Here is a 12,376-nt window from a genome sequence, read left to right on the forward strand (position 1 = left end):
CATTCTTCATAGTTTATGCCATTTTACATTCTGTTTAATTCTTTTGATTTGTCAAACCATCTATATACCAATCACGCATAACATTATGATCACTTTCCTAATATAGTGTTGGTCCCCCTTTTGCTGCCAAAACAGCCCTGACCCATCGAGGCATGGACTCCACTAGACCTCTGAAGGTGTGCTGTGGTATCTGGCACCAAGATGCTAGCAGCAGATCTTTTAACTCCTGTAAGTTGTGAGGTGGGGCATCCATGGATCTGACTTGTTTGTCCAGCACATCCCACAGATGCTTGATTGGATTAAGATCTGGGGAATTTGGAGGCCAAGCCAACATCTCAAACTCATTGTTGTGCTCCTCAAACCATTCCTGAACCATTTTTGCTTTGTGGCAGGGTGCATTATCTTGATGAGAGGCCACTGCCATCAGGGAATACCGTTTCCATAAAAGGGTCATGCAACAAGGGTCTGCAATAATGCATAGGTAGGTGGTACATGTCAAAGTAACATCCACATGAATGGCAGGACCCAAGGTTTCCCAGCAGAACATTGCCAAAGGCAATGTCTTCTTCCCATAGTGCATCCTGGAGCCATGTGTTCCCCAAGTAAGCGATGCACACGCACCCAGCCATCCACGTGATGTAATAGAAAACGTGACTCATCACATTTGACTCTTGTCATACTCACTTAAATCCTTACGCTTGTTTATTTTTCCTGCTTCTAACACTTCAACTTCGGGGATGAAATGTTAACTTGCTGCTTAATATATCCCACCCACTAACAGGTGCCATGATTAAGAGGTAATCAGTGTTATTCACTTCATTGGTCAGTGATCATAATGTTATGCCTGGTCAGTGTATATGATGATTGTTATTATCTCAAAATTGCATTGTTTCCTTATATATAGACTCTAAGTTAAATAAATAAATAAACAGAAATACATAAGAGGAATATTTCCATATAATAAAAAAATTATATGGGCTATAATGTCGTAAAAGTGTATTAGAATATGAGACAGGAAGCTAGTCTGGCAGAGAAATTGAGTCTGGCATCCATTAAGTTAAATTGCTATGACCATATTACATCTCCATAAAAATGGTAATTCCAGACAAACACCACATGCAGCTCTTTCTCTATCATCTGGTACTGAAGCGCTTTGGTACCCTACAGACAACTGGAAATGAATAGTCCACTCAGATAAAAAATAAAGAAGCTAAAACAGTAGACAGTGGGTTTTCAAGTGGTGCGGCTTTCAAAAAACTGCACTGTCAAGACAGAAAATGAGTACATTCAAAATGATCCATCCATGCATTGGCACAAACACAGTAAGTGAGACCTTGAATATGGAACCAACCACACTTTTTCAGTGTAAAATTGTGAGGTTGTGAGGCTCTGCATTCTGCTAGGCTTGAAAAGCAGGTCAGAGTGGCTCTGGCGCTCAGCCTCTGACAGTTCGGTTGAAAGAAAGGCTTAAAAAAGTTTAGCCTATCCAACTGCCATACACCCAGACATGGTTTATTACCTCACCTGGCAAGAAATAATGTCCAGAACCTTGTGTTCAATAAAATCAAAATGAAAACAAATCTCGGTGTCACCTTTACGTCTCTTCTTGACGGTAGCGAAACCTGTCTGGCTATCAATTTCCACCTTTTCTTTCACCTTTTCTCACAGCACCATGGGAATTACAGCTCGTACAACAATTACAGCCAGTCAGTCAACAAACCGAATATATTAACAAGCATGAGTGACAGGAAAAGAAAAGGGGAGCCAGAAAGTAGAAAAAGTGCCACAACTGTTGACAAAGTGCCAGCCTGTGGAGACAAAACACAGACTGATAAAGAAAACCATAGAATGCTTTAAATCTGCTTTACTTTTTCCCCTATCAGAGTTATTGCTTCATTGCCACTGATTCCACTATTCAAACTCCATTAAAAAGGAGCCAGGAGAGACTGTGTCTCACTGTGAGAACGATAAATCATAAGCCATTCTCTCAAAACTGGTTATCATCAGACTTCTAATGATCAGGAGCATATGGACCTGCTTTAAATATTTACACAACAATATATCATGCAGCACTCTGCAGGTCCCACCAGGAGTCATCTCTAAAACTACAGTCGGCGGAAAGATTAATGTATATGTGCATTAGCTAGGAGCGTTGTCGCTATCACGGCTCACCTGAGTAGCGAATTCGGAAGCCCTTGTGGCTGGAGGTGTAATCGAATGACCAATGCAGGTAGACTTTATTGAAGGAGCTAGTGATGCTCAAAGGGGATGAGTAGTTCCCACTAAGGGTGATAAGAAGAGGGCTCTGTCTGGATGGACCTGCAGGAAAAAGAGAGATGGACTCGATTACACATATCCATTGTACTTCTAATTCAAGTGTCATTCAGGTATCTGAGTTTGAACAACTACAAAAACAAATCGCAAGGACAAATCACAAGGGTCCTTTCTCCCAGGGATTTAGTCTAGTTCCTGTCCTAACAATACAGTTAGCAACTTGGGTCTTTCTAAGATTTCACCACAAGTGTGTAGACACTTGATCATGCGTTTGTTGGACATCCGATTTAAAACCATTAGACTTGATATAACACATTCCCCACCCTCTTGTGCCTCCCCTATTGAAAAAAAAATGTACTTAAATGTACTTAAAATATACTAAGATTCATCTAAGTATACAATAAATAAACTAGCAAATGTCTGTACTTATTTCAAACATGTTAAAAATATATTAATATCATACTTTGAGCAAGTAAACTTTTATCATATTATATCATATATACAAAAAGTATACTTTTAATAAATACATTTCCATGAAGTATACTTTTAGTTACATTTAAGTTTCATTTAATTTAATATACTTCTCATATACTTGTTTTCAAATACAAATTCATCAGTATATTTATTTATGAGCACTGTAATGACATATGTAGTAATACCAACCTTATATAGATATACTTATAATTATACTTTTAATAAATACATTACCATGAAGTATACTTGTAGTTAAAATTAACTTTCATTAAATTTAATATACATCTCATATACTTGTTTTCATAATAGATGTTTGGTATATTTTTGCAAAGAATGTTAAACAATTTGTATTTTTTAACATGAAGTTACTTATTGGTAAAACATTAATAGTATTTTTGTTATTTTAAAAATATTTCATTATTCTTTAATTTTAATATGGAAAATAAATTAATCATATTAAATAACATATTCAGGTACTTTTTAATACTTAGTTTATGTGTTTTTACTTTGCATGTAATTAATGGATTTCACATGATGCTGTGATTATACTTGCAAAGAATTCACTACATAAAAATGTTTTGTGTACTTGAATGAACGAGTTAAAATTTACATTTCAAATGTATTTTAAAGTGACTAGAACAATAAAGCGTTAACAACAAACATCTTGACATAGCTAGTCATAAGGAATCCATAAGGTAGGTATTACTACACCTGTGTTTATAGCGCTCCGGTGGCGCAGCGGTAAAACACACTAACACATAAGAAATGACATGTGAAAGTCTGCTAAAAGTCTGAACACCACCTCAAAATATAAAAAAATAACGACCCCTACTGGTTGCTGGTTACAATTCAGTTGGCCGTGAAGCTTTGCTCTGAACTACAAAGAAGTGTCAGAATTTTGCTCTAAAATAAATATATTTAAAGTCTATTTTTAATGTACTCTAAGTGCACTTGAAATATTGATTAAATGTGCTTCAACTTTATTTTAAGTGTATGTGAAATGGAATTAAATACACAAGCAGTAGTATACTTAAGTTGAATTAAATATACTTAAAATTGTCTCAATTTAGTACAGTTTAGTACACTTTATACAATTAAAGTTGAGCTTTTGTATTATTTTTGTACAACTAAAGTATATTAAGTACAAAAATAGTTGTTCCATTTTAGCACTCTTTAAGTGTACTGATCATTAGTTTGACAATAATACACTTTAGTGCACTTTAGCATATTGAAGATTAGTATACGTAAGTATACTTTTTTTTCACCAGGGTCCACTTGTTCTGCTAAGGCTTGTCAAAACATTTTGGTGTACGTCTGTGGAACTAAAAGCATTTGAGAGGTCAGATACTGTTGAATAAGAAGGCCTAGCTTGCGAACACGTTCTGATCCATCCCAAAAGACCTGACCACACCTTTAGGTTATTTATTTATTTATTAACTAGAATTTTAACGTCATGTTTTACACACTTTGGTTACATTCATGACAGAAATGGTAGTTATTCATTACACAAGATTTATCAGTTCATAAATTAAACGTGAAACGCAGTCATGGACAATTTTGTATCTCCAATTCACCTCACAGTCTTTGGACTGTGGTAGGAAACCAGAGCTCCCAGAGGAAACCCACACAAACTTGGGCAGAACATGCAAACTCCACACAGACTGTTCCCAGACTGCCCCACCTAGGGTTCTAACCCAGGACCTTCTTGCTGTGAGGCGACAGTGTTACCCACTGAGCCACCGTGCTGCCCCCACTTTTAGGTTAAGATATATCAATTGTTATCAAAGCAATAACAATAGCAAATCTTTACTTAATATAAAAATGAGGGGTGAGTGATAAAGTCTAGAATTAAAATCCCAATTCATTTAATATTGCAATTATAATTCTTCATAATACCATATTGTTATCTGGCAATAATAATAACAACAATTAAATGACAATTTTTATTGCTAGCAAGTAACTATATTATTAAATCTTTGTTATGGGCACATAGTTATATACACACTGATCCGGGGGGCATTTCCCCATTTTATTACATTGTAACATTGCTATTTATGCAATAAATTAATCTAGTCAAAACAGTGGGTCAGTTTATACTGTTTAAAACATCTCTGTGGCCTAGTGGTTAAGGTACTAGACTAGATCAGAAGGTCGCTGGTTCAGCACTGCCAAATTGCCAGTGTTGGGCCCCTGAGCAAGGCAGACAACCCTAACTAGCTTGGATTGCATTCAGTATAAATTCTAAGACACTTTTAATAAAATCATCTACTTAATGCCATAAATGTAAAAAGGTATTAACACTGCTTATTAAGTAGGCTGATTTATGTCAAGCTTGTGTCATGCATATCTGGCACTACTGATTATGCCAACACTCAAAGGATTCAAAGCTAAAAGAGACTGAAGGAATACTTATATAACACTTTTATAAATGCCATAGTTAATTATGTTTGCAGTAGTGTTTAATAAGGATAAAAAATATCTACACCAAATAAGATAAAAGCCACATTAATGCTCTCCAAACACCAGAACAAGTGGTCTTTGTTTCTGAACTTATCAGGTGGCACAGTTTATGTGACTAGCTACAGCTTTAGTAAACTGAACATTGTTAAATACAACGGTAGTGCAGATAGCAATGGCATAATGCACAGATTTTTACTACGCCTTTGTACATCTAGCTCTTAGTGTTTGGGAGGAGTGAAATGTCAGAGCATGATCTGATTGGACAGTGTTATGGAAAGATTAGATTTGATGCTTAGTATAATGTGAATATTAGTGTTATGCTGTTTTGTGCATTAAAGCCTTAAAGCCCTACAGGTGCTTAAGGTGTGGCTTAGAGTGAAACGCACAGAGATAAGCAACATGTCTGTCGTTAAGCTGTTGTAAAATGTTGTAAGCAGATAAAGAACAACAGTCAGCACAGAGAATGGAAAATGGAGGTTCCAAAGTGCAACACCCAAGTGTTGAAATCGTAATGTGACTAGAGTAGTATTAAAGAGGACCACATTACTGTTCTTTGTTCATCAGCTTACATACTGCTGTAAAAACCCACAATTGTGTTTTAATCAATTTTCTTCAATCCAGTCTATTGGTACTGTTCGACTTCTTTTGCATTCTTACCACATCTTTCCATGACATCAGACAGACACATGAATGTAGAGCTTGTGATTCAGCCTATGGATAAATATTTCTTTACTTATTTTATTAGGCGACATGCAAATGAGTTAGTAAATCTTTTAAATACTACTAACAACTAACAGCTATGCATTTCTTCTTCACTGGATCCCTGGCTCCTTTTACATCCATATTTCTCATATGATCTGGAACCTCTTTCATTTGAACTGTTTAGCACATGCTTAAATGATTTTCCATTTAGTTTTATAGTGTCTTTTTTCATCAGCAATTCTAAATAAAATCCTCACTAAAACTGCCATAAAGACTGAGTTAAACGTTAAAGTATTTCTGTAAAACATCCATGTAAATGTTGTAACTCAAAGTAATGCTTAATGAAAGAAATGTCCAAAATATTGCACATTATACATGCACATCGAACATCATAAGTACTTTCAGCAACTGCAGGCTCACTTTTTTAAACCTAATTACATTAATGAATAGAACTCCTCAGCTGATACTGAGCATCATGGGACATTAAACACAATGTGTGAGAACTGAGAACAAGATAGTTATGTTAGAATTTAGCATGGACTGCAGGTTGGAACTAGGTCCTTCTGGCAGTTTATGAGCTCAGTGGAAGATACAAAGCTGTAATCACTGGCAAACATGCCAGTTTGCTAAAGGGGTAGCCAAAACTGTGCCCTTATGCCATGCAAACACACACACACACAGGCTTTATAATTATTATAAGTATTTGTTCATTTATTAGTATTTATTTTTCACACCTATTGCCTTTAAGGTGTGATGCTTTTATTCAAGCTGAATACAATGCAAGCAGAATTAAGAACCTTGTTTAAAGAGCCCAAGAGTAACAATTTGGCAGTTGTGGGACTTGAACCACTGACCTCCTGGTCATTATTTCAATGCTTTAACCGCTAAGCTGTCACTGCTCGCCTATTTCTCTTAAGTCATTAAATACATTTTAAGATCAGACCTGGGTAGTTGCCAGTGTTGGGCCCCTGAGCAAGACCCCTAACATTTAGTTGCTTGCATTGTAAAAGTCTCATTTGTCAGTTGCTTTGGATAAAGTGACTTTACTTTCTGGATAATCTGCTTAATGCTATAACTGTAAATGTAGTGTCATATTTATTTGGTCACTGACAAAGAAAAGGAATAGGAAAATATAAAATTGCATTTAAGTTCACCCATGTAATTCATTTATAGAATCATAAATTATAAGAACAAAAAATTGAAGCATTTTGATGTTACACTACCTTTTCTTTTGCAGTGTCTCCAACATACAGTGATCTTTTTTGTGTTAATAGCATCTACAAAGTGGTGACCCTTCCTGTATGTGCACTGACCTGTTTCATTTCTAATTCAGTTTCTAATCTTCCCCTAAATGGGAGCATATTGACCCACAACATGGCCCATGACCTGCTATATGCCCCATGCTATTCTGACAAACTAAAGCAATTTCCTTTGCCTTTTCAAGTTAGGATGTGACTGTGTGACCCAAGTGAAAGAGCATGCATCTTCAAACTGCAGTACACTAATGCTAAAACATATTTGCTTTTTATATAACCATGTATTTTTGGTAGTAACAATGCATATTTAACCTGTTGGCACATTATCTCTAGTACTACATATTTCAGTTTCTCTTTTTCAATAACTTCATACATCAATCAGCCATAACTTTAAAACTACCTCCTTTTTTCTACACTCACTGTCCATGTTATCAGCTCCATTTACCATATAAAAGCACTTTGTAGTTCTACAATTACTGACTGTAGTCCATCTGTTTCTCTACATACTTTTTAGCCTGCTTTCACCCTGTTCTTCAATGGTCAGGACCCCCACAGGACCACCACAGAGTAGGTATTATTTGGGTGGTGGATCATTCTCAGCACTGCAGTGACACTGACATGGTGGTGGTGTGTTAGTGTGTGTTGTGCTGGTATGAGTGGATAAGAGACAGCAGCGCTGATGAAGTTTATAAACACCTCACTGTCTGCTGGACTGAGAATAGTCCACCAACCAAAAATATCAGCCACTGATGAAGGTCTACAAGATGACCAACTCAAACAGCAGCAATAGATGAGCGATCGTCTCTGACTTTACATCTACAAGGTGGACCAACTAGGTAGGAGTGTATAATAGAGTGGACAGTGAGTGGACACAGTATTTAAAAACTCCAGCAGCATTGCTGTGTCTGATCCACTCATACCAGCACAACACACACCAACACCCCACCACCATGTCAGTGTCACTGCAGTGCTGAGAATGACCCACCACCCAAATAATACCTGCTCTGTAGTGGTCCTGTGGGGGTCCTGACCATAGAAAAACAGCATGAAAGGGGGCTAACAAAGCATGCAGAGAAACAGATGGACTACTGTCAGTAATTGTAGAACTACAAAGTGCTTCTATATGGTTTGCTCAAGGGGCCAACAGTGGCTACTTGGCACAGCCAGAATTCAGTGATAACCCAAAGCACTACCCAGTAGGCTATCACTGTCTTTGCAAACAACACTTGCAAAACTGCAACAATTAGTTGTCTTAGTTCCCAAACGATTAAAAAGTGTAACAAAGTGGTACACATGCAGGAGTGTGTTGCAGACATCTAATTCTAAATGTGTTTATATTTATAAATTACAGATAAGTTGGTTATAAAAATATTTTAAAAATCTTTCACATTCAAGATAAATAAATCACACATTCTATATATTGAATTTTACAAACTTATCTGAAAACATGGTTTATGCTATCACCAAAATCTTACAACTAGGCATTAACATGTTCATACTGATAGTTTCGCTTTTCGCACATAACATTTTCAAAATGACAATCAAAGGGTCCTGTAAAAAAAACAACATTTGGGATTGAAATGCACTTATTTCACTCACCATCAAAGATTTCAAGCTCATCAAACTGCCTGCTGGTCTGGAAGTACTCAATAGTGAAGGTAATGTTAAAGCCCGGCTCCACCTTCACTACCCAGGAGCATGACTCAAAGTGAGGAAAGCCACTGCCTGGGGACTGGCTCAGAATCACTCCTGTAGAGGCAGTAAGCACCTCATTCATAGGACATGTAACTGTAGAAGAAAGAAGAGTCGAGTTAGTTATTAACATCATTATAAAGAAAACAAAGATCACAAGACAGATCAGCAATGATTCATAAAGATCTATATACAAAATTCTTAAAAGAGTTCCTCAGTTTCCTAAAAAACATTTCAGTGGACATATCTTTAAATAAAATTTAGGGTTGTTTAAAAATAAATAAATAAATATATATATATATATATATTAGGGCTGTCACACGATTAAAATTTTTAATCGAGATTAATCGCGATTAAAGAACAAAATTAATCGCGATTAATCTCGATTAAAATTTTTAATCTTGTGACAGCCCTAATATATATGTATTCATCTCAATTAATCGCAAATTAAGCAAAATTTGAACAGTTATGCACATTGTTATTGCAAGAACGTGTTTACCAATAAAACATTCATAAAATATGATAAAATTATTAAATCTAAATTCATTGTAGAAAGCACATTATCTGACAAAAGTGAGGATCTTTTCCTGTTCATGACCCTGACACTGAAAACAGGTGCACCAATCATAATGTTTTGATCTAATATAAGGCATCAATAAAGCATCAAAACACAGATATGATTATTTCATAGATCTATTAAGAAAACCCTTTAATACTGTGTTTGTGCAGAAAGAATACTGGGAAATACTGTTCTAAATTACCATTTAAACATCTATAAATACCTGAAACAGTCAAGTTAGCAGACATTATCTATAAGTAATTGACTGTAGCTATATAAAAAAAGTGTTAATTAAAACAGTCCATGTAAACGCTTAGTCCATATAAATATCCGATACGAATGTGTTTTTAGAAAACTACAAACATCACAAATATAAATCATGTTTATAACCATGTGATAGAATAACCTGAATAAACTGTAGAGATGAAACATCACACAGAGTTTCACTTCTTACCGGAGGGGGAGGAGGCGGAGCTACACGGTTTTGATGGACAGCTCTAGCAGCTAATGGAAATACTCGTTACAAAGCCTGCATGATTTCATTCATCTTTTCATCAACACGTAAAAAAAGTGAAAACCGCTAAAAGTAGTTTTTCATCGGACAGTTCATGCGCTTTACATCCTAATTCATCTGAAATACAGTTCATTACCACAGAGACACACATGTATGTGGCACAAACAGCCAAATAAAAATAGTTAGATTATATATAATAAAGATTTAACACTGGTTTAAATTCTAAGATTTATAAAGAACTCTTAATGGTTCAAAAAAAAAAAAAAAAAGGTTATTTAAATTAAGTACTTTAAAGAAATTCTTGAAAGGCTATTCATGGATTGTTAACTGGTTTCTCCAAGATACAAAACAAAATTATTCTTAGGATTTTGATTATTGTTTAACAGTCTTATCAATCAAAACAATATAATTTTTTTAAACACATTTTAACATTATTAAGATATTGTTTGTTAAAGCCAAACCTAATGTTCCTTTTCTGTCTGTCTTTCTATCCATCCATTAATTTATGTATCTTTATGGAATGAATGGGTGCATTGCTGTAAAACATCATATAGGCCATTTTCTTTGTTGTTTCCACTGAACGCTCTGCTTCATTTATTTTTAGAAAATAATGATTCATACACTGGCTGCGTTATGCGTGTGTGTGTGTGTGTGTGTGTGTGTGTGTGTGTGTGTGTGTGTGTGTGTGTGTGTGTGTGTGCACTACACCACACAACAGAAATACATATGGCATCCAAACAATTGGATTTATATAGCTATGACATTTTCCTTTGATTTCCTATATAACTACACAGCTTTATGTGGTTCCTGATCTTATCGTTTTACTTTAATCTTTGAATTCTGTCTCTTACTTGTGCTGTGAATAGCTGAATATACAGTAAGGATACAAGTAAAAATGACAACATAAAAGGATAAAGTCCTACCTCTGACATGTTATAAATATCTCATCTTATTTTTGAACAGAGACACAGAGATAATAGACAATACAGTAGTACCTTAAAACTCAACATCAATTGGTTCTGGGAGTGGCGTTGAGTTTCAAGGTATTTTTTCCCATAAAAATGTATGGGAAACCTGTTAAAGCATTCCATGGTCCCATGGACTTGCATATATTTTAGGCTTATGTAAAATGATGGGGTTGTTTTTGACACTTATACACTGAAAATAACACAAATATAATGTAAAAACACTGAAATAAAAAGCTGATTCTTACAATTTCTAAGAACCCCGAGCTATAACACAAGTTTAAAAGTGAAACAGCGAGGAAAATCCAGCCAAACATAAATACATGTTGATGATTTCAGAGTGAATCTGACGGTTATTCCACACTAATGCAGATTCGTGTCATATGCACACTTTGATGACGTATTACTGCACGCTCAAGTCGAGTGCTGAACAAACTGATATCCAGTTGTTTGAACAAAGCCTAAGAACTGTATATATTTGCATCTAAATCTTTTGAATGTAGTAATCAAAGAATGCAAATACTGATCTCAGTAGAAAAGCAGATAAAACAGATGCCTTGGATCCAGGTAAATGTCATGCTATAATATATGTTTAGTATTAAAGTCTCTTATTTAATTCTGTAGTCCCTTTTACACATGCACATTTACTCAGGCAGTGCTGCCTTACAGAGAAAAGGCCCTGGATTTGATTTCCAGGTGGAGCTGTCTGTGTCCTTTCTGAGTGAAGTTTTAATGTTCTCCAGTGTCTATGTGGGTTTCCTTAGTTAAATGAATTGAAGATACAAAATTGCCCATGATGGTGTTTGACATTGAACTATAGAGATGATGAATCATGTGTAACCTCTAACTACTTATCCTGTCATGAATGTAACAAAAGCATGAAATGACATTAAATTCCTAATAAATAAATACATATATAAATGAATAAACACTGGGTATGTGCTTTGGTTGCACCCTACAGTAGAAATGCTGAATAAACACAGCATTTTATCTGGGCATTTAATCTGTATGCTAAATGTTAAGCTACTGGCAATTAAACATGTATGCAACTGCAAATTACCCATGCAAAAAAGCTAAACATCCATAATGTATTATTCAGTGTTTTAATCTCTGTGGAAAGAGTATGAACAGTGCTTCCTAAGATGTCTCTATAGTCTCTTTTAATAAGGATATTATATAAGGAAATAACGTCTTTTTTTTTCCATCAAAGTTACTCTGGTAATGACTTCTTAACCATCTCATCATGTCAAACTAACAGGGAACAAAACAGGGAAGGGAACATAAGAGGGAATAAATATCTGTACATTTAAATTAATAAGAAAAAAAAACCCCACTGTAGCCACATAATGCGCATTTGATGATAACTCATTTGAGAGAACTATAGGTGAATTAATTTGATTATATGCATTGTAGAAATCCACTATACAGGATATACACCAATCAGGCATAATATTATGACCACCTCCTTGGTGGTGTGTTA

At 35.3% G+C, this 12,376-nt stretch overlaps 1 protein-coding gene across 1 annotated transcript in view; it reads right to left on the reverse strand.

Annotated features, from left to right (window-relative positions):
• The window catches only part of csmd2 (CUB and Sushi multiple domains 2), a 472,613-nt gene that overhangs the window by 56,277 nt on the left and 403,960 nt on the right, over window positions 1–12,376 (reverse strand). The window contains exons 47-48 of the mRNA XM_063014411.1: window positions 8,766–8,954; window positions 2,173–2,319 (exon numbers count right to left, since the gene is read on the reverse strand). Of these exons, the coding sequence (XP_062870481.1) occupies window positions 2,173–2,319; window positions 8,766–8,954 (336 nt within the window). The remainder of the gene's footprint in view (window positions 1–2,172; window positions 2,320–8,765; window positions 8,955–12,376) is intronic.

This window comes from Trichomycterus rosablanca, chromosome 2, assembly GCF_030014385.1.
Source record: "Trichomycterus rosablanca isolate fTriRos1 chromosome 2, fTriRos1.hap1, whole genome shotgun sequence".
Taxonomy (NCBI): Eukaryota; Metazoa; Chordata; class Actinopteri; order Siluriformes; family Trichomycteridae; genus Trichomycterus; species Trichomycterus rosablanca.